This window comes from Cornus florida, unplaced genomic scaffold (assembly GCF_030987335.1).
Source record: "Cornus florida cultivar Cherokee Brave unplaced genomic scaffold, ASM3098733v1 CherokeeBrave_3.0.0_Hap2_Chr07, whole genome shotgun sequence".
NCBI lineage: Eukaryota > Viridiplantae > Streptophyta > Magnoliopsida > Cornales > Cornaceae > Cornus > Cornus florida.
Window position 1 is genome coordinate 21,816,646 of NW_026775577.1, and position 23,176 is coordinate 21,839,821.

The 23,176-nt window shown below is 33.6% G+C and overlaps 3 protein-coding genes and 1 pseudogene across 4 annotated transcripts; 3 read left to right on the top strand and 1 right to left on the bottom strand.

Annotated features, from left to right (window-relative positions):
- Positions 1 to 1,165: 1,165 nt before the first annotated feature.
- LOC132266773 (cold-regulated 413 plasma membrane protein 4-like) lies at positions 1,166 to 3,954 on the top strand. Of its 2 annotated transcripts, XM_059767758.1 has the most exons (5): positions 1,166 to 1,589; positions 3,123 to 3,230; positions 3,319 to 3,389; positions 3,508 to 3,667; positions 3,805 to 3,954. In XM_059767758.1, the coding sequence occupies exons 1-5, from the start codon at positions 1,441 to 1,443 to the stop codon at positions 3,815 to 3,817; spliced, it is 501 nt and encodes a 166-aa protein (XP_059623741.1). In that variant the 5' UTR covers positions 1,166 to 1,440; the 3' UTR covers positions 3,818 to 3,954. The 2 variants fall into 2 exon arrangements, with proteins under 2 accessions (XP_059623741.1, XP_059623740.1); XM_059767757.1 differs by having other exon boundaries at positions 1,167 to 1,589; positions 3,508 to 3,954.
- A 3,678-nt stretch (positions 3,955 to 7,632) lies between these two features.
- On the top strand, positions 7,633 to 9,609 carry LOC132267559 (lysM domain receptor-like kinase 4). The gene has a single exon (XM_059768706.1). It carries the CDS (start codon positions 7,642 to 7,644, stop codon positions 9,535 to 9,537), a length of 1,896 nt encoding a protein of 631 aa, XP_059624689.1. The 5' UTR covers positions 7,633 to 7,641; the 3' UTR covers positions 9,538 to 9,609.
- A 2,239-nt stretch (positions 9,610 to 11,848) lies between these two features.
- LOC132316409 (protein LYK5-like) lies at positions 11,849 to 13,721 on the top strand (annotated as a pseudogene).
- Positions 13,722 to 17,469: 3,748 nt separating this feature from the next.
- Positions 17,470 to 21,021, bottom strand: LOC132266775 (pentatricopeptide repeat-containing protein At5g66631-like). The gene is made up of 2 exons (XM_059767759.1): positions 20,736 to 21,021; positions 17,470 to 19,818 (listed from the first exon to the last, which is right to left on the bottom strand). Exon 2 carries the CDS (start codon positions 19,603 to 19,605, stop codon positions 17,650 to 17,652), a length of 1,956 nt encoding a protein of 651 aa, XP_059623742.1. The 5' UTR covers positions 19,606 to 19,818; positions 20,736 to 21,021; the 3' UTR covers positions 17,470 to 17,649.
- Between the last annotated feature and the right edge of the window lie 2,155 nt (positions 21,022 to 23,176).

The window sequence follows — 23,176 nt, forward strand, 5'->3', positions numbered from 1 at the left end:
CGTCTGAGAGGAGGATGATGATGTCAGGTCATGATTACGTAAATTTAGTCTGATAAATTCAATTATCAAACCGTGTAAACTATTACAAATATTCCATATATTCTATATATATATAGATTGGTGCTATTGATGTTTATTTATTTGGTTTTTGAGGGAAATAGATATTATGTATTACTGTATAAGGGACTCATCCCATGGCTAAAGAGGCCCTCTTTTGAGTTTCTCGCTCTTTATTTTATTAAATGTGATCATCATTTGGATCATGCTTCTTGGTTTATTGATTGTGAATAATAAAAGGCCATTTACCCAAAAAACAAAAAAAATAAAAATAAAAATACAAAAAATAGGCCCACAGACCCATAGGTCGGTTGTAATGTTGGACAAGACTGAATGGAATTATCACTTTTGTTAAGATATTCAAATGTTGTCCATATTATAATTGATAAGAGTATTAAAATTGAAACTTACATAATTCAAAGCACCTTTCTAATAATAGAGACGGAAGCTTATTAGTCTAATGGTACCGTTTCTCATTTCAGACGAAAGAGGTTGAGAATTTAAAGTGTAATTTTTTTGCCAAAGTAAAAATTAAAAAAAATAATAAAGAAATGAAAGATTCTTTCTAGTATCATTATATAATAATACCTACAATTTTTTGATAATTTATAAAAATAAGAGTATGTTTGGTTGTTTACCGGAAGGAATTTGAACAAATTATTTTGAACTGAAATACATAATTTTAAACTAAATTCCTTTTTCATTCATCTAACAAGTACTTTATTAGATCAAGTTTTTATATATTTATTTTGAAATTCACATAATCATGTGTTTTTATGAGGATTTACTCGGCTCTTGATTATATATATATATATATATTTTAAAATAAATTAAGATACCATTAAACAAAATCCTTAGCTGTGATGAAAATATTAAATTAAAATATTTTTCACTGACGAGCATATGACCTAAGGAATTGTTTGGGCCCAACCCTAAAATCATATAATTTTTTTAAACGATTTCGACTCTCACGCTGCTCTGCTCTTTTATTCGTGTGTTATCGACCTTGCGTTCGCTATGCATGACTTAATTTTTACGCTTTTACCCACGTGACTTAAATAATAATGCTGGTAACACACTGTCACTAGTCTTTGTTTAATCCACATTGACAATTTTGATGCTCCTCCAGACAACTTTTTATACTTGGACTTATTGCGCGAGGAAGTATCCATAAAGTAAATGCCAATACAGACGATCAGGTGTTGTCAGCGGGAGGAGCAGATTGTGATCGGGTGGTTGCAAGTGGGCCACCTGTCATCCATCACAGGTTAGATCAATCACACCCCTCGATCCCGGAAAAGGAAAACCGTTCCTTTTAATAAGGCGTCGCTGGGTGGTGGTGGTGCACCACCGTGCAGGGAGGCGTGTAATCGCGATCAGAGCATGTATGAAATACTCCTAAACATGGAAATGACACTGACCCAGATGGCCACTGTTGCTGCTCGCGCCGTATTTTCTTCAGAGGAGGAAACCCAATCATCCGGCAGCAAAGGTCGCACAGCCTTTCAATGGGGTGGAACAATCTCTGCCATGTGGGTTTAATTTTATCTCCTGCTACTATTCCTTCAAACCCTAAATTTATTCTCCGTGTTCTCATACTACGTGTCTGGTGTGTGTGTGTGTAACTTTTTACTTACATGGCCCTCTTAGGTTGACAACATTTTATTTTCTCTATTTCTGTTAACAGTTTTGGTTATCAATTTTGGGCAATTTTGTTTGTTTGGGTTTTGGATATATTAGTTTACGTTCGAGGAATTGAATTCACAACAGAACTGATATTGGGACTGGGAATTGGAGAACTGTTTTCTCTTTGTCTTTGTCAGGCTAAATTCCCAATTTTTGTTGATTTATTCTGTTTATATGAGTAAAGTATATGCATGACTTTCAATAGAATACAGGATGTATATATGCATTTAAATTCTAAATTATATCCAAGTCAGTTTCATTTCATCTATTACTATTATTAGTCCAAACCCTAAATTATTCCCTCTGTTTCCTCAGACTATTTGTCTTGTGTGTGTGTGTGTGTAACTTTTTACTTACATGACCCCTCTTAGGCTGAGAACAATTTAGTTTCTTTAATCTGGTCAAGTTTCTTTAATTCAGTTTTGGTTATTTGAATTCCTGATAGGCAATTTATAAGCAAAGTGGAAGTATTATTAAATTTGTGCAATTTTGTTTTTTCGGGTTTTGATATATTAGTTGAGTTTGAAGAATTGAATTCACAAAACTGATATTGGTACTGGATGTTGGAGAATCGTTCTCTCTTTGTTTTTGTTAGGCTAAATTCCCCAATTTTTTTTATTTTTTATTTTATTTATTCTGTTAATTAGAAGTACAGGATATGCATACCTTTCAATAGAGCACAGGATGTATGTAATGCATTTAAATTCTGTAAAGACAAAGCTTCAAGATGTGAACAATATACATTTTCATTCACTCATTAATGTAGTAGAGTTTCTATATATGTTGCAAATATGCATCTGTATATAAAAATTTAGAGGGATAGAATGATATTTGGTGTTAACCTGATGGGAGTTCAACTTTTTATAATTTTGTTAGATTCTACATATCCAAAGCATCTCGTTGTTTGTCAATTTCTTAGAGGAATGATCGATGAGTTTATTTAGGTAATTTTTTTGCTCACATCAAAATTTTTTGTTGCATATGATACTTTGAGAAAATAAGTCTACAAATAGTTCCAAAATAATGGTATACTCTACTGCTATCTTTGCAACACAAGGAGATTACAGTAGTGACATTAATATTCTGTTTGATTCCTACGAGGTTACGATGAATTTTGACTTCCTCTACTTTGGATATGTTTAGATCATATGAGATTCTTTCATGTTGGTCAATACTTCCTTTTCCATGATGTCTCAAGCTTCATTCTTCAGTTTTGTTCATGTGCTCAGCGTTCATCTCATATGCTTCATTTGTTTTCTATTAGAAGCATAAGATATCTTTATTCTTCTGTAACTGTGAATATTCAAGGTTCGTGCTCAATGTGTTGTTTTAGAGGTCCTCTTACTCGAATATTTGTTCTGTTGTGTTTTCTATTGCAGAATTTTGCTAATCTTGAACCGAACAGGAAGGAGATCGTCCATACAAACTACGCTTCTAGTCCTCTATCTTTTCACTAGTTTTCCTGCAGTGCTATTCAAGAATCTACGGTGCTTTTGAATATTCGTCAACAATTCTTGGTAGCAATCTATGTTCTGCCTGTTTATCTACTAAAACATTACATGTCCCATTTTGCAGAGGACAATTTGGTTGTTGGGTTGCCTTTATTGCTGTTGGAGCGAACCTCTTCTTTCCTGAGATTTTCCCAGGTCTGATATATAACATTTTCCCCCTGGCATGTTGCTTCATGGTTTAGTGTTATTGTTGCCATTATGTCGATATTGTGTTAGTAGTAATCATGTGTATATATATATGTGGTATATGCAGTTTCCCGTTTTCTCTTATTTGTCATCACACCTGACTGGCTGGCTGATGGGTTGCGTGATAGCATTTTTGGTGGTGTCTTTTGTCTCATAATTGGAGTATTATTTGTTATAATGGAGATACGAGGAATGGGAGGATGCAGTAACTGTGAATGTAATTCACAGTGCGTTTGTTATTGCCTTAGCATACTACTACTTTCCTTCTTTACAATATTGTATCTAGTTTTGGGTCCTTGGTAGAATAGCAGTTCCGTAGAGAAGATGTATTCTCTTTCCGATTTGTTTTATGTTCTAATTGCAGGTTCAAATATTAGAATGCTAAGTTCAATGTTCTTGTTGGTAGCTACAACTGCGTAGATTCTGCTTTCTAGAATTTTCTTGTTACATGTATAGACCGAAATATGATAGTTTATTATATGTAAATAACTGCCTTTGGTACTTTCTCCCATAACCAATTTGAAAGTAGAGAACTACATGCGCAAGAACTTTCCTCCCAAACTGGCTTTCGGTTTCTTGAGTTTCTTCTCAGCAAATGCAGGATCAGGTTAACTTGAAAGATTCTAGGCAGTGGTAAGAAACCTTATATTTTGGTGCTTACAAATGAAGGACAGAGTCCGAGAGGTTGTTGTTTGAGTGTCATACGGGGCCTAAACTGAGTTAGAGGATTTGGTCATTGAGGTTCTTCTTTGAGAGATATGGGGTAGACACTTTCATCTTTGGGCTTAATAAAACTGCATTATCGTTACAAAGTTGAGAGCGATTTGAATTGTTTGTAGAGGTGGGGGAATCATTCTTAGGTTACAGCTTTCCGAGTATGGAATTTCTTCTCAGCACTGTTTTAATTCTGTCTTGTTAGATCGATGTTGCGCTTAGTGTCTTGTTCTTAATCTCCCGAGCCCTCAAAAATGGAATAATGTTATATAAGATAGCTGATGGTAGGTGTAAAAACTTTTGTTTGATCTTTTATAGTTAATCGCATGTAGTCGAACATTGTTGGGATAAGATTTTGTCAGATTTGAGTCACCATAAGGTTTGTTGGATTGAGTTAAACGAATTGCTTTGTGCCCTGTTAACCATGACCTTAAAAGATATGTTTTCCTGGTGAAATTACGCCTCACCTGATGTTGGTGATTGCTGTTGATATTCAAAGTTCTTGCAACCTCTGGGATTGAAATTATTTCAGGGTGTGTTCGGCTGCACGAAATTGTAGTCTTGGAATTGGAATTGGAATTGGAATTGAAATTGATGGAATTTGAAAAAATTTTGGTTCAATTTTCTTGTTTTTCTTAAATTTTACCAATTCCAATTCCATGAAGTGGATCACTCCCCCAATGAATTTTTAATGTTTGATATTTTATTTTTATTTTTATTTTTTGAACTGACAAAGTCAATGATCTAACACATAAATGTGTGGCAAAACTTTTGGTGTTAATATATCATCTCGTATTCTTTTTTAAAACATCGGATAGGAAAATATAATTTATGTGTCACTTCTGTCTGTGACTATATTTGGAGAACAGCTTTATAGAAATTGATAAAAGGAATTGATAAATATTATTTTTATTTTTAAAGATTCCTAGAACATTAGAAATTGACAAATGACAAAGTTAGTTAATAAAACAATAACATAATTTCTGATTTTTATATTTGCTGAGACTAAGATCCAATTAATGACATCATTAACAACTAACCATCAACTTCTGATTTTCCTCCAGTTTTATGTGTGTCTCGAGACTCATGTCCACCATTACCTCTCATCTTGTCACATTTACTTCTTATATAGGCAATCCTAGAACTCTTACATAAATATGTTAGATATTTACAGTAGTTCAAAATTCTCTACCATTTTAGAATATTCTCTCCCATCCACAAATATATATATATATATATATATATATATATATAATATATATATATATATATATTAATATTTTAAAACATTCCAACGCTCTCCACAATCCTCCCATAAACTCCAAACAATTCCGTTCTATTCTCAAAGTTTTTTCCCATTCTACTTTCAGAGTTCTTTTTAGTGTCCCAACTACAACATCAATATTTACATATGAAGATGGTTAAAGCCTACATATGAAAGTCCATTATTCAGTGCAATTATATAAAATTAAAATAATGAAAAAAGGTAAATCAAATAATCCTCTCCATATTTATTGGTTGCTGATGACACCTCTCTCAACTGAGATCAATTCCTGATAATGGAAAAATGTAAACAGATTAGGTGGCGTTTGTTACTGTGAACTGATTTTGTTTGGGTGAAACAACACATTTCAACTTTGGAATTCAAAACGTCGTTTTGAGAGTGAAACACATGCAATACTAACTACTTCAAAAATCAATATTATTTCCCTTACTTGAAAATTAATTGTGTTGCATCGTTAAAGTAAAAGTGTTGAATTCTCAAAATTAATGGGTTTCGCATTTTTGAAGTAACGGGTGTTTCGTGTGTTTCAAAACGTGCACAACAAAGTAGAGTGAGAAAGTTCTTATATTGGGGAGTATTCCTTCCTGCTTTCGAGGTCTACCAACCTCTCACGGCTCAAGGCTATTAATTATTTTTCATTTCCTCTGCCTAGATTTACTAGGCCAGCAAAGCACAAAGGTAGATCTTGGTATAATGGTTAAGTTGCACAACTTATTCATATGGTTAGGTATATCATGGAATTAAAGTGATTTATTTAAACCTCACAATAACAAAAGCATCGTGCAATGGGTTAGGCCTTTTTCTATTCTTTTGCCTTCTTTTCCCTGCTTTTTGATCCTATGATTCATTACATGTAATTAACTTCAAGTGAGGCTCTGTTTGTTTCGACATAAAATATTTTTTTTGAAAAATATATATTTTTTTTCGCGTAAAGTATTATTTTATTTTTACTTTGTTGGTATTAGGCAAAGGTTTACGTTGAGGTTGAGGTCGAATCCATCGTGTGGGACATGTAAATTAACTTGTCAAAAATTTATAGACAAGTTATTTTTATTAAATTTTAATATTTTTTTCTTCATAAATATTTTACGATAATCAAATATTAAAAAAAAAAAAAAAAATTAAAAATGCTTTACGTCCAAACACAGCCTCTGTGTGAAATGTGCTGATAGTAAATACTGAAAAGCACATGTACGGCTAAGGGTTTGCTGACTATATAATTATTATACTAGGAGATTGGACTTTTTGTATGCCAATCTTTTGAATATGTACATTTATTTATTTGGACCCAACTTGCTTTTCATTAAGTTATCGAGTACCTGCTGAAATTGACCGAAACACAAAATAAACCATAACTTATTGAAATTGTTGCACATAGGTTGATTTGATGATTGTGAGGAGGCAGTGTTTCAGTAAGTATTGGAGTTGTTTGAAGGTACAGAATCACCTGGATATATATATATAGATACAATCTGAATCACCTGGATATGAAATCTTTAGGAACTAGACTTTTGGTAACAGATCCTTACACTAAAATGAAAAACAACAAAAAAGTATTATTTTAGGAATATGCTAAGTTTTCAGTATTTTGTGACAGAATCATCTTGAATATATATATATATATATATATATATATATATATATATAATGAATATGTATGATACAATAAAACATTGGTAGTGCGATGCAAAGACTGTAACACTGATACTTTCTCAACTTCAGAAGTGAATTCAAGTTCACTTGTCCTTAGGGCACGAGTACCACGATACACACACACAAAAACACAAAAAGGTGTTAATTTAACTGGTGCAAAACTGGATGTAAATTGTGAAGTGAAACTGTATCTGGGTACCTGATGTTTGAGTCTCTATGTGTATCCCAACTCTGGGGACGCTGGATGTTGATGAACATGTGAAAGGAAAAAGCCTATTGAAAATGAAGCTTTGTTTGAATAATAATTTCTGCTGTTTGGTTCAACTATTTACGTCAGGAAACCCAATATTTCTAAAAAAAAATTGTTAAGCTATACAGAAAGTCTTAGTGTAAAGCAACATATATATTTGATACAAAAAATATATGTTTAATATGGTCAACAATTTACATCTGATGCTGATGTTGTGGAGGTAACTAAACTAATCCTTAAAACTATAGCCATCTTCAAGCTTCTCATCTGCCTGAAATTTTTCTCGAGAAAATTCTGTAATGGATCAGTTTCTACTCAGTTTCTTCATATTCTTCAGCTTTTCAACCTCGTATCTCAATGCCCAACAAATGTATTCAGCAAACTCAGTTATGGACTGCAACAACACAGACGAAACCGGCCCTTCTCCGGCTTTTCTTTATTCATGTAATGGTAAAAAGAAGTCCTGCCCAGCTTTTCTGATCTTCAGGTCTCAATCTCCTTACAATTCAGTGACCACCATTTCAAACCTCACAAGTTCGGACCCGTTGGAGCTTGCCCACATCAACGATGTCCCGATTCTCACTCTCTTCCCTCCTGACAAAGAGGTGATTGTTCCTGTGAACTGTTCTTGTTCAGGTCAGTACTATCAAGCCAACACCTCTTATCTTATTCAGAGCCTTTATGACACTTACTTCACACTTGCAAACTACACATACCAGGGGCTGACTACTTGTGATTCGCTTATGCCTGAAAACGCTTATGGCGAATATGATTTGGTTCCTGGTTTGAAGTTGCAAGTACCGCTTAGATGTGCCTGTGCCACGAGCAATCAAATTGCGAATGGCACGAAATTTCTGCTGAGTTACTTGGTTACTTGGCATGATAGTATTCCTAAACTCAGTGAGAGATTTAATGTTAGTGCTAGAAGTGTAGCTTATGCAAATGGATTCTCTGAAGAGGATCCTATGCTTTATCCCTTCACAACTATTTTAATCCCATTGCCAACTGAACCTCTGAGCTCTCAAACTATAGTTCCTAATCCACCGGTTGTTGATCCTCCTATTTCTCCTAACCGGACTCCTAACCGGAGGAGCAGAAAGTGGAAGAAACTTTATAGTGGGATTGGAATTGGAACTGGAATTTCTTTGATGGTAATCGGTTTTATTCTACTTGTGGTATTTTTGCATCGCAAGAGAAGCATGACGAGGAAGCATGAGGAGGGGAAAAATAAATGGATACTCCCGGAAGAGCTCCTAGCTCGCATTGGCAGAGTTGATAAAGGTTTTGAAGTTTATGAATTCAAAGAGCTAGAGGCGGCTACTGAAAAATTTAGCCCCCAGAATAGGCTTAGTGATTCTGTTTATCGTGGGGTTCTTCGCGGGAAAGTTGTTGCCACTAAAATGATGAGCGTAGATGTATCTAAAGAGGTGAATATTCTTACAAAGATTAACCACTTCAATCTGATCAGCCTCTATGGTGCTTGCGAGTTTCGAGGAATTTTCTACCTCATTTATGAGTTTATGGAAATTGGTTCCTTAAAAGGTTGGCTCCACCAGAAGAGTAGCTATGGAATACAGAGTTGGAATTATAGGATTCAAATTGCTCTGGATGTTGCCAATGGTCTTCACTATCTTCATGACTTTGCTGATCCTCCTTATGTGCACAAGGACATCAACAGTGGCAATATCTTACTGAATAGAGATCTAAGGGCCAAGGTTGCAAATTTTGGGCTTGCAAGATCAGCAAAGCCAGGAGGAAATACAAATTCAACGACAGTGTTTGTTCCGGGAACAAAAGGTTACATGGCACCAGAGTATCGAGAAGCCAGAAGGGTAACACCTAAGATCGATACTTATGCGTTTGGGGTTATTCTGTTGGAGCTGATTACAGGACGAGAAGCCATTTTCAAGCACAACGGAGAAGATGAACTACTGTCAGAAGCGGTGCTGTCAATTATGGATGGAGGAAATGCAGAAGCTAAGCTTGGTTACCTCATAGATCCTCGCCTGCAAGTAAGACACCCGCTTGGTTATGTCATAGATCAAACTGAACTTGCATTGCGAATAGTAAAGCTAAGTGTAGGCTGCTTGGCACAAGAACCAGCAAGCAGGCTAAGCATGACTAAGGTAGTTTCAACCCTAATGAAGATTCAATTGGATGTGCAGAAATCAGAATACTTTTCATTGGAATATTAGTGTTGGGAGTGGTATCTTTAAGTTTCTGTTTGAAATATTTTGCATTTTATGTATAATATTAGACCTGTTAATGGATGGATTCTGATCCAATTATCTGGATATGGATTATAGGTAATCCAATCCGATAGTGATCCGATATGATTAAAATGTTATATATGTATATATATATTTATTATATTACAATATGTTATATATATTAATCATCTACTATTAAATTTAGGGAGACAATATTGGCACTCCAGTTTTCTCCAATTGCACTATATTTACGTTTTTTTCTTTTAAAAGAAATGACAAGAAGGTCCTTGAATTCATTAATACACTATCCTTTAATTTATAATGTCATAACTACCCTTTATACAACTTTAATATTTTTTTACCTTTTTACTTTATTTACTATTTTTTTTTCCTTTCTATTTGTTTTTCTAGAGGTCCTCTCAAAGAAAATAATGTATTCCATACTAATAATTTAATTTTTGACAGTCAAAAGAAATAATTTGTTCCATAATGACTTTTTTTTTTTTTTTTTAAAGGGATATTATTCAACAAAGTTAACTTTTTTCAGTTAAAAGAGATAATTATTTTATTTTTTTATGACTCATGTCAAAAGAAATAATTTTTTAGATAAAAATAATATATATATTTTTGGGTCTTATCAAAAGAGAGAATTTATTCAATTTAGATAAAAAAAATAATATAATCCTCTTCTTTTCATACCATTTTTTTTTTTTTTTTTTTTTTTTTTTTTTTTTTGGGAATGTTGACAAAAAATACAATTTATTCAATAAATATCTTTTTCTGGGTTTTTTTTTTTTTTTTTTTCATTTCAAAAGCGATAATTTTTTTAATGATTACTTTTTATTTTTTTGGTCCGGTCAAAAGAGTCAATTTATTCAACATAAATTTTTATTTCTTGATCCCGTAAAAAAAAAAAAAAAAAAAAAAATTCAATTATTCAATTTATTTTTTGTCTTGTCAAAAGAGACCTAAAATAATAAAGATTAGAGATAAGGCGAATAAATCTAAAAGGACAGTTTTGTCATTTAAAAAATAATAAACGTTAAAAAGTGGAGTGCAGATATCGCCTCCCTAAATTTATATATATTAATTATCTATCATTAGATTTATTTGGTTGCGTAATTATATTGTGTATCATCTTATCTATTAACTATTCTTTATTCCATCTAACCTTATAACTAGATATGCCAGTGGATATGATTTTAATCCGAATCCGAATCTGACCCCGTATCCGAGCCAATAAGGATATGAATTGGAACATTCGATCCCTAACCCGTTAGGGATCCAAATCCACTAATCTATTAGCTAAACAAACCAAATCCACTAATCTATTAGCTAAACAAATTGAATATGAATTTGGTCGATTTGATCCGAATCCGATCGATAGACGGCCTATATAATATCTTCTACAAATAAGCATAGAAGACTAGGCTAAGTATATAAGTTTGTCAAGACATTGATTGCTGTTGCCACTCAGAAAATAAAACTTGGATCATCAAAATTAAGGAATAAGGAGTGACAAACCAATTTAGTAGTTTACTTATGGATCCGTGAGCCAACTGTGAGAACTTCCACCACCCCTTTGTTATCTAGGAAATTCCCTCCTAATCAGTAATGAAAAAAGAGGTAAAATTAGAGCCCGAGCAAAAGGTGAATTTAAACAGTACAAAACTGGATGTAAATTTGAAGTGGAACTGTACCTGGGTGCAATGATGTTTGAGTCTCTATAACCCATGGACACTAGATGTTGAGGAACATGTGAAAGGACCTTTCAACCAATCGATACAACCCCTAGAGCGGCTTTTGCTAAAACTCGAGCAGTCTCTTGAAAGCTTGCTTCAGATATGAAACTTCAAGCATTCAGAATTGCTCCAGTACACAAGATTGAGGAACGTGTGAAAGGAAAAGTCCATTGAAAAGGAAGCTTTGATTGAATAATAATTTCTGCAGTTTGGTTCAACTATTTACATCATGAACCAATATTTCTACAATAATTGTTGGGGTTTAAAGTTTCTTTCCTTAATTCTAAACACAAAGTCTTAGTCTAAGGCAACAATTATGTTTGACATAATCCTGTAACCACTAAAAAATGCCTTAAGGAGTTTATTTTTATTAAAGAATTACTCCGTATTATTTTTTTTTGCAAATTGAATTTCGGAGTGTGTCATTGCTAGACGCTCACTTGGTCAACAATTTACATCTGATGCTGATGTTTAGGAGGTAACTAATCTATAAAACTATAGGCATCTTCAAGCTTCTCTTATGCTGGAAATTTTTTTGAAGAGAAAATTCTGTCATGGATCAGTTTCTACTCAGTTTCTTCATAACCCTCAGCCTTTCAACCTCATATCTCAACGCCCAACAAATGTATTCAGAAAACTTTGTTATGGCCTGCAATAACATTGATGAAACCGGCCCTTCTCCAGCTTTTCTTTATTCATGCAATGGTGAAAAGAAGTCCTGCCCAGCCTTTCTGATCTTCAGGTCTCAATCTCCTTACGATTCAGTGACTAACATTTCAAAGCTCACAAATTCAGATCCATTGGAGCTTGGCCTCATCAACAATATCCCGAGTCTCACTCCCTTCCCTCCCGGAAAAGAGGTGATTGTTCCTGTGAACTGTTCTTGTTCAGTTCAGTACTATCAGGCCAACACCTCTTATGTTATTCAGAGCATTCATGGCACGGTTGACACCTATTTCACAATTGCAAATAACACATACCAGGGGCTGTCTACTTGTGATTCGCTTATGCGTGAAAATGTTTATGACAAGAGTCATTTAGTTCCTGGTTCGAAATTGCAAGTACCACTCAGATTTGCCTGTCCCGCGAGCAATCAAATTGCGAATGGCACAAAATTCTGCTGACTTACTTGGTTACTTGGAAAGATAGTGTTCCTAAGGTTAGTGTGAGATTTAATGTTAGTACTAAAAGTGTAGCCCTTGCAAACGGATTCCCTGAAGAGGATCCTACTCTTTTTCCCTTTACAACCATTCTAATCCCACTGCCAACTGAACCTCTGAGGTCTCAAACTATTATTGCTAATCCACCAGTCGTGTATCCTCCTATTACTCCTACTAACCAGAGGAGCAGAAACTGGAAGAAACTTTACGTTGGGATTGGAATTGGAACCGGATTTTTTTTGATAGTTGCCTGTTTTATTCTTCCTGTGGTATTTTTGCATTGCAAGAGAAGCATAATGAGGAAGCATAAAGAGGGGAACATGAAATGGGTACTCCCAGAAGAGCTCCTAGCTCACATTGGCCATGTTGATCAAGGTTTGAAAGTTTATGACTTCGAAGAGCTAGAGGTGGCTACAGACAAATTTAGCCCCCAGAACAGGTTTAGTGATTCTGTTTACCGTGGGGTTCTTTGCGGGAAAGTTGTTGCCGCTAAATCGATAAGCATAGATGTATCCAAAGAGGTTAATATTCTTACAAAGATTAACCACTTCAGTCTAATCAGCCTCTATGGTGCTTGTGAGTATCAAGGAGTTTTCTACCTCATTTATGAGTTTATGGAAATTGGTTCCTTGAAAGACTGGCTCCACCAAAAGAGTTTACTTGGAATCATAGGATTCAAATTGCTCTGGATGTTGCCAATGGTCTTCACTATCTTCATGACTTGGCTGATCCTCCTTATGTGCACAAGGACATCAATAGTGGCAATATCTTACTCAATAGAGATCTAAGCGCAAAAATTGCAAATTTTGGGCTCGCAAGATCAGCAGAGCCAGGAGGGAATACAAATTCATCTACGATGTTTGTTCCGGGGACAAAAGGTTACATGGCACTGGAGTATTTAGAAGCCAGGAGGGTAACACCTAAGATCGATACTTATGCCTTTGGGGTTGTTCTGTTGGAGCTGATTACAGGACGAGAAGCCATTTTCAAGGAGGACGGAGAAGATGTACTCCCGTCAGAAGCAGTATTATCAATTATGGATGGAGGAAATGGAGAAGCTGAGCTTGGTTACCTCGTAGATCCTTGCCTACAAGTAAGGCACCCGCTTGGTTATGTCATAGATCAAGCTGAACTTGCACTGTGAATAGTAAAATTAAGTGTAGGTTGCTTGGCAAAAGAACCAGCAAGCAGGCTAAGCATGACTAAGGTAGTTTCAACCCTAATGAAGATTCAATTGGATGTGCATAAATCAGAATCATTGTTGTAATACACCTAATTTTAAAAGGATAGTCTCGGTATTTATTTATTTGTTTGAATTGTATTGTTAATTATTTAATTGATTATTTGACTAATTACTTATGTGTTTAATTGAATTAGGTATTTTTTGATTATTTGATTACGTGTCTATGTATTATTTGTATTTGTCTATGTATTAATTGTTTAATTAGATTATGTACTTAAATGGTGTTTTGATTAATTGTAAATTAAATATTTTCTTTTCTTTTATTATTTTATTTTATTTTTCTTTTATGGTTATGGTTAGTAGTAATGGGTCAACCAATTGGGTCCCATGGACTACTTGGATAGGAGGTTGGATGTGTGTGGATTATTACCCATGGATAGTTGTGTATGTATATATATAGATATATATTATATACATATATAAAAAGAAAAGTAATTTATTAATTACTTTTATGGTAACTTGGGTAGTAATATTTAATCTGATGTATATATTTTATATTTAAATAATAAAAATATACATAGATTTGATACGTATTATGTTTTAAGTTACTTTATAATATTATGTTAACTTAAGTATTATTGGATAATCCATTAATAAATAATGGAATGTGTATAATTTATTTATTTAATAAACGTATACATAAATTATATACGTAACATATTTTACTTACCTTTTTAATATATATAAAAGGGAAAGTAATTTATTAATTACTTTTATGGTAACTTGAGTAGTAATATTTAATCTTATGTATATGTTTTATATTTAAATAATAAAAATATACATAGATTTGATACGTGTTATGTTTTAAGTTACTTTCTAATATTATGGTAACTTAAGTATTATTGGATAATCGATTAATAAATAATGGGATGTGTATAATTTATTTATTTAATAAAGATATATATAAATTATATACGTAACATATTTTACTTACCTTTTTAATATTTTAATATATATTTTATTTAAGTTGACTTGGATTGGGAAAAAGGGTTAGGGTTATTTTATTTAACCTATAAATATATAACTATAGGTTGTAAAAAGGGGTTAGAAATATTCACGTGATATATTTTAGAGAGAGAGAGTTAAAGAGGGAAGGAGGAAAATGAAGGAAGAAGGAAAAAAACTCTGTAGAGAGAAGATCAAGGAAGAAGAAATTAAACTTTCGATCCGAAAGTTTAAGACAAGTTCTTTCTCTATCTCTTTCCATTTGATTCGTGTTTCTATGCATGCCTAGGAAATTCCAGGATTTAAACACATAAAATTAAATAATTATACATGTTTAATTGGATTAGAACATAGGTTTTATGAAATTAGTTCATATCTGTTATTATGTTATGAATTGATAAATGCATGATTTTGATTTAATTTCCGGTGTGAATTTTTATATGTTTACATTATGTATTTTTTCATATCTGTGGAATGATGGAACGTAAAAACATACCTAGGATCCTGAACATTAAATAGGAATTAGGTTTGGGTTTAAATAAATTTAAATAGACTCAATCATAATGATGCTTGCTATTTGAATGTTTTAAACAAACGAATGAATTTAATCTTTTAATATGTTTTAGCAATTGAGATTAAATGTGTAGGATGAATTGGATATGGAGAATGCTTATTTGACGGTATAATAAAATATCATCATATGTATAAAATTCAGTTTATGTAAGACATATGATATAGGAAGCTTAAATAAATAATAAGTCATTCCTATTTTGTGATAACTTGATATCATATTATCATAGTTATTTCTGAATTGTTTGATGTATTTCCTTAATCGTTATATTAATTGTTGGATTGTGTGGTTTAATGCACTAGTATGGGACGGTGGAATTCTAGGGACGGATTAACTTATCAATTAAGTCCTACCTATTTTATATAAGGGAATGGATTAACTAAAATGTTAAGTCCTACTTATATTCAAGTTAGGTCAGCTGAACAAGTTGAATGACTTATGGAGGATTAATTTATACTGAATAGGATAGTTACTAGATTATATATATATAAGTATGGTGCCATGATATGAGCTTGAGTCTCAGGATCAGTGGTTAGGGTGCGTATATCGCCAGGGATGTGTAGCTAGATATAGTGTAGTTGTGTACCCTGGTAGGTCTAAGTACTCATGCCCACTATATGTGCATTTTGCATGTTGCCTACTATTCAGGTTGAGACAACCCTATAGTCTAGTAAGGTTCCTTTAATGTGTGTGTATATATATACGGACTACTAGTTACTGTTAGATTGACTAGGATGTATACGTGTATCGAATCTATACTTGGACTGTAGTAGAGTAGAATTTATTTGTGGGCCTGACCCACCATTATTTTTCAGGTATTCGTCAGGAGTAGATGTTGTTCGTGCAGAGCGGGGATCAGTCGACTTCATTCTTCCGATGCCACATAGGAGTTCCTTTATGATTCAGTTTCCTGATTTAGACAGTTATTGCTGTCATTTGTTTTGTTTGGATTTTCTAAGGGTCCACACAGTATGGACTCACGAGTTGTATTTTGGAGGATCAGTTGTATCAGAAGAGTTTATTAATTAATGGAAATATATTTTGAGGTTTATTATTAGATTATCATTTTAGTTTCTTGTCAGCATTTTATTTATTCTTTTTTATTCTTTTGTACTCTGTGTTCGTTTATTATCAATTTGTTTTGATATCCTCAAGTATTCGGGCGTGGGCTTGGCCAACCCACATTCAGAAATTCGGAGGTATCACAATTGTCTTCGGAGTATTAGTGTTGGATGTATGTTTAAGATAACGGTAAGCACTGGGCTAGCCTTTTTTTTTTTTTAAGTGGTATCATCAAGTATCTGTTTGAAATATTTTGCATTTATTGTATAGTATCTTGTATAAAGAAACATAGAAGACTAGGCTGTGTATATCAGTTTGTCAAGACATTGATTGCTGTTGCCACTCAGAAAATAAAACTTGTATCATCAAAATTAATGAATATGTAAATCTGTTTATGGCATTACATTTAGTTACCATGGTTTTTTGCAAGGATATCTAGACCCTTTTTTGATCTATTTTGGAAACAAAAAAAAAATTTGTTACATGAAACAATATAAAACAGGACCAATTTAGACACAATCAGAATCCATTTCTACATAGAACTGAGAATCAGAATCCACCGATGCTTGGATTTACTTTCCCTTACAGGAAATGGTAAGAGAGAGAATTCGCAAATGTAACACCAATATTTCTGGAATGTAATTCTTTTTTATTTCTGCTGAGATCTTTGTGAAGAATCACATTAGTTTAATACAAGAACCCAAGTTTGGACGGCAAGAAGTCAATTTATATACGAAGTCAGCAAGCTGAAAGTGTAAGCTACTAAGATATACTATTCACTCATATATTGCAGCATCATTTCATGGTATCCCCTAATGTTTGACCCAATGGAGGGTAGTCTAGAAAGAAAATGTGAGATATGCTATAGGCTGGCTTGTTGGGAACATTCAAGCCCATTGTTTAAAATTTCTGTGTCAATCTTAACCTGATTCCGGATCCAGCATCTTTCTAATGTCAATGATAAGCAGTCCCAAATTAAAGGGGTGGCACTTTAAAAATCAGACGACCGCGTACCAGATCAGAATTACAAGAATTTAAAAACATAGACTGTAGACATGTTCAATTTGGATGAGGTGTAGTGAAACAGATCTTCATGGTGGAGGTTTGAACTTTGCAGGCATATATAGTCTTTGAAGGTTGGCGTGCGATTAAGGGTATTTATGATTAATGGCCAGTATATACTTCCAAAAGATAAATAAAAAACAAATAACTAAATTTGATTGCTTGCCAAAACTAACAAACTTGAATGATTATATTCAGTTCCACTCAACATAATCAAAGAACCAAGATAAAACAATACATAACATACTCATGTTACAAGAGACATAAGCGTAAGTTATCACCACTATAGTAACACCATGGTACTACCAAAATTTATTCACTTTCTGTGGTGGTAAAGCTACTGGAATAAATGTTATAAACTCTAGTGAGATCAGAAGAACTTACAGTGTACACGTGACCAGGCACTGCAAGTGGAAGACCGTCATTTATATCCTCAGTTCTCTCTTCCACAATAGCCGCCTCTCTTAGCCTGCCTGCCTTCCAAAGACTCTTCACAAGTAATTGTTTTGTGGAAGCATCAACCATCAAATTGGAGTTCGCCATATCTTCGAAAACTCTCAATGCTAAAACGGCTCTATCACACTTGCAGTATGCATGAATAAGAATCTTAAACATATAAGCATCAGGTTCCACACCAGTCTGCCTAACCATCCCAAAGAGTCTCTGAACCATTTTAATATCTCCCTGAATTGCAAAGTTATGCATCAATCCTGAAAATGTTTGGATATCTGGAAGAATCCCACACAAAATCATCTCGTCAAGTACATCCAAGGCCTCCGAATTCATCTTACACTTGGCTAGTGTTCGTAAGAGAGATGAATATAAAAGAAACAGACTATTTTTTGATATGGGACCGCAGAGTGATTTGACATCACGGAAGACCTTTAGAGCGGTGTCACCATTGCTGGAAAGACCATAGAAGTCAATAATCAATCTGATTGTGCTGCACGACAATCTAATCCCCTCGCTTTTAATCTTAGACATTAGTTTATTGACTAGATCAACACGCCCATGGCGTGCTAACTTGGCAATCGTTCTTGATACTGTGTAAACATCATGAGTGAAACCTGGCTGATAAGCAACCCAACAGAAAAACTGCCACACTGTTTCAGCTGAATTGAAATTCCTTATCATCTTGCAGACCAACCGAGTTGTCCATACAAATTTTGCATCCTCCAGTGCTGACACCTCTTCAGGCCTCCAATCCTGCAACGCACTAACCAAAGCAGCAGGATCCAACCACGGTTTTAACTGAACAGCATCCACATAAACATCATCTACAGCGTGGTCAGTACCTTCATCATCATCCTCATCATCATCATCCATAGAAAGGCCTACATTCTTAATCCTTTCATCTGGTAACATTTCTTTGATAACTTCATCAGTCTCCTCAACAAACCCTGCCTCCTGCATGTGTTGCAACGCCGATCGCATAGCTCGGCCAGGTAATATTCCATCAATCTGCATTTCATTAAGTAAAGTCTTAACCACATCAAACCGCTCAGTAGCAGTTAATGCTTCCACCAAAAGCGAAAACTGTCTAAGAGTGCGCTTGATCCTCATCAAGGGCAGTGTACCAAAAACCTCCAATGCTGAATCCAATTTTCCCAAATTCACAAGGTGCTCAATCATAATTGTGTATGTTCTAGAATTAGGAAGCGCCCCTTCATCAATCATCCTATAAAAAATATTTACAGCTTCCGAATTCTTTCCCATTTGTGCATAGATCATCATAACAATGTTATAAGACTCGGTACATGGACGCCTCTGCAAGGCTCTCCACTCATCCCATGCCTGAAGAACCGCGTCAAAGTCTCCAGCAGTAGCATACCAGCGCATCCGGTCCATAAAGCTAGTGCGTGCAACATTTGTGAACTTGCCAGAGTTGATTCCATTAATTAGGGCTTTGAGTTTGGCAGTTTGTTTAGACTTGGCTAGGATTTTGGCCAGAGTGTAAAGGGTATTTTGATTATGCGAGAAATGTGGAACAGTTTTCAGTGTATCAACAAGGGAGAGAGCAGACTCATGGGAGGGAGCAGATCGGAGTGCATTGGTGACTACAAAGGAGTCTAGGGTGGGATCATTTAAAAGAGGGATGAGTGACCTTTGAGAGTTGGACCGTATACAAAGTCGAATTGAATCTATGAGCCTTGCTCGCTTAAGGTAAAGGGAAACTTTATTAATGTATGAATTACTGGTGAAGAAACGAGTTGGCAGGGCTAGGCAGCTATACAAGTGTCTTGTATAGAAGAATCCTCTGAGGTACATAGGCACCTTTTGCAGGCCGTATGGCTTATACAATGTTTAGAAAATTGAACACCGCTGCTTCTCCAGTGACCAATAATTATGGACACCGCATACTATTACTGTAACAGAACTAAGCAGGTAATAATATCCGTTTCTCCCTTTTCAGTCAAAACCTCCTAATCAAACATAAATCTTCTAACGCTAACTTCAAAGTTTCAAACTATGAAGAAAAACCTGAAGGCATCACGAACACAAAATTTATTATTTTCAATAAACATTGAAAAATTTAATTTTTTCAAATTCACTATGTATGTTGGCATAGATATTCAGTCACTGAATTATACTGAGCACATAGAAGTGCAATTAACTGTTGTTAATAATAAAAGAAGTCTTTTTTTTAGAATGTATAAATTCAAAGATAATTTGAGCAATAAATGCAAGGTTAACAACAATTAAAAAGATCCTGAATATACTTGCAAACAAAGTAAGGAACAAAATAAAAGGTATTTAATTAATCAACCAGTCGCAAAAAAAATAATAATAATAAATAAATAAAATCAAGGCAAACACAAAAATGGATCCAAACCCACAAACTGTAGCCAAAGCATGATAAATCACCATACTCATGAGCTTACAATGCGCTAACAACTAACAATATATATACATATATATATTTACATATGTGCATCCACATATAGTGTGTGTTTATATATATCTGTGTATAAATATAACACAAAATGAAAAGATTGAATTCATGAAGGACCCTTTTCATACATGTGTATTAAGTGTTCATGAATTCAAACCTATGGACTACCAACAGGCCGTGGTCTAGTGGTAAAAGGCTCCTACTTCCCAAAGGGAGGTCAGGGTTCGAACCTCAGTGGAGGCAGTGTGTGTGAGTCCCAACTAGGAAAAAAAAAACAAAAAACAAAACCTATGAATTCACTCAAAACATTGTAAAACAAGAGCATAATTCACCCGACAAGCGACATTACAGAGAACCCAATAGTGGTAGTAATCATTAAACAAGGAGAGAAGCAGATATCATAAAGCCAAAGGAATGTTTCATGCAAATTTAATTTTGGTAGCCTATATTGATAGAACATAAAGTTAAATACACATTTAGCCTTAGTAAACAAAATATCAAATACCTGGTGTGCATTATGGGGCTATCACTCGCAAAGTGAATAATAAACCTATATCACCAAAGCAAGTACAAGCACATGTACTTTTCAGATAATCCAAGAAGAAGACAGACAGTTGGATTCATGGGTTTGATTTCGGATATTCCTCAATTGCCGCTAAAGATCATAGGAAGAAGATAGTCGGTTTTTTCGGTTGAAATTTTGGGATAGAGCAATATGATTTAACTCGTTGGAATGGGACCATATTGGAAAGGGAAATTACTCGTATATTTGGGTTGGGCTTCAAATAATTGCCTGGGCCAAGAAAACTGTTTGGGCTTAAGACCAGCCCAACTCTTCATAGACCTGGGTGATTTAGAGGCTTGTTTGGGGTTTAAAGAACAGTAGTCTTGCGATTTGGGGGTGGGACTCACTGTTGCTCTATTCAGGGACTTTATGTGAATAAAATTAATATTGGATAATGATTGTCGACTATTTATACTAACCAATTATGACGAACGATTAGGAAGATGGCCATTTACAACTTAAGTATTTTTTTTTTTTTTAACAATAATACTTTCAAAGTTTGGTAAAATGAATAAAGACACCCAATTATGATAAAATATATATTTACCTTTTGACTTTTGAATTGACCTGTGTGAATTATTAAAATACCTTTATAACATCATATTAATTGACAAAAATGGCCCTCAAGAATCAAAAAAATAAATATGATTTTATTGTGACATTTTTTCTTTTCTGTGTTTTTGTGAAAGAAAAATGTGACATGTGTAAATAATGTTTCAGTAAATACTAAGAACTAAAAAGATTAACTTTTGTGTGATTACTTGAAGGTGATATTAAATATTTGAATATTAAAAATGGTCTTTTAATATTTAATATATTACTATCATATTTCTTACTTTTTGAGATAGAAAGTCAAAGTCAGAGTTTTGCAGTAGAATTTTGTTTAAGCATTAGAGAATATAACTAATCCATTTATTTCAGTAATGTACAAAAAAAATTCTTACAATGATTTTATATTATTTTAAAATTTTAATTTTACATTACTAGTTTGGCCCCCCAATTAAAAATTCCTAGCCCCTCCCCTATTATATGCATATGGCGTTAGTAGCTACAGTGGTGGAGGGGGTCCAAGTTTGTAAATTTGGGGGTAAAAGGATTACACTCTCCCTAAGTTTTATTTTACTTATCTTTATTACAAACGTGGAGTGTGAGTGCAAATTATCCTTAATCCTTGCTTTTAAAAGGGAGTTGATATTGGCGCTCTATAAATATATTCTGTTAGTATCTATGTTAACTATAAAAAAAATTTATCTCTATTTTATCTGCGTTGTGATTTTTTCGCTCTTTGTTTGTTTAAATTTTGTTTATTTAAATTTTTTTTTTCCGAATCAAATAGAAAAGATATTAAGTTGTCGGCTCACACTATAGAAGAATCAGAAAAAAATAAAGATATGATTTGCCAAAAAACTAGACTAAAAAGATTCCATATTTCATGTGTATGTGGTCACTGTGTGTGTGATGTACAAAAATAAATCATAGACACACCCCAAAAAAGTATAAATCATTTAATGTAAACGAGCATAATTTTAGAGAATCAAATAAAAAATTCATAAAAAAAAACATAAGAGTAAATTTGGAGTGAATGCAGAAGTGGAGTTGGAGGAATTGCTCTGCTGAAAGAAAAAAAGGGCCTTTGGTGGCTCCCGTCTCCACCATTGTTGTTTCTTCAATCTTTTTGTTTTTTGTACTAAAAATCTTGTGGGTATTGGACATAGAAAGAAATTATTATTAGAAAATAAATGGCAATTTTCAAATTAATTTTTTTTAAAAAAAATTCTTCTTCTTTAGCAGCAAGCCTGCACCTCATTTTCTTTTCCATTTGATTCAATACAGTACTTTTTAACATTAAGATGACGTTAAGGTTTAAAGAGAGTTTTCAATAAATAATAGGAAAAAAATAACAAACAAACTTAGTAAACAAAACACAAGACAATAAAAAGAGACGTAGAACTTTCGTGGTTGATGTTAAATATTGAGAGGGTAGTTTGGTAATTGTATTTACTAAAATGAGTAAGTGGAACTTAAGAGTATATTAGAGTATATTTGTGGAGCGTCAATATCGGCTCCCTTTTTAAAATATATTTTGATCCATAATTTATAGTAAACATTCAATAATTTTTGTTATTAGTAGGGAGAATTATTTTTCATTTATTTTTAAATCTTGGCAAGAAACTCAAGTACGCACTTTGTCTCTAGGGATTTGAATTATTCACCTTTTATTTTGAAAGATGTGAAGTACCAATACATTACAACTCTTAGTTGGTATAGTTAGATTGTAACATAAAATTGGATGCTCAATAATTAATAGTCCATTTAATGAGCTCACTAAAATCAATTTTTTTTGAAGTATAACCAAATATTTTGATTTAACTTGAGTAAAG

Bases quoted from the DNA above. Each gene is read 5' to 3' on its own strand.
- LOC132266773 (XM_059767757.1), top strand. From the start codon at position 1,441: ATGTATGAAATACTCCTAAACATGGAAATGACACTGACCCAGATGGCC. The intron at 3,231-3,318 runs GTGCTTTTGAAT...CCCATTTTGCAG, and splicing joins GTGCTATTCAAGAATCTACG to AGGACAATTTGGTTGTTGGG. The intron at 3,390-3,507 runs GTCTGATATATA...TGGTATATGCAG, and splicing joins CTTTCCTGAGATTTTCCCAG to TTTCCCGTTTTCTCTTATTT.
- LOC132267559 (XM_059768706.1), top strand. From the start codon at position 7,642: ATGGATCAGTTTCTACTCAGTTTCTTCATATTCTTCAGCTTTTCAACC.
- LOC132266775 (XM_059767759.1), bottom strand. From the start codon at position 19,605: ATGTACCTCAGAGGATTCTTCTATACAAGACACTTGTATAGCTGCCTA.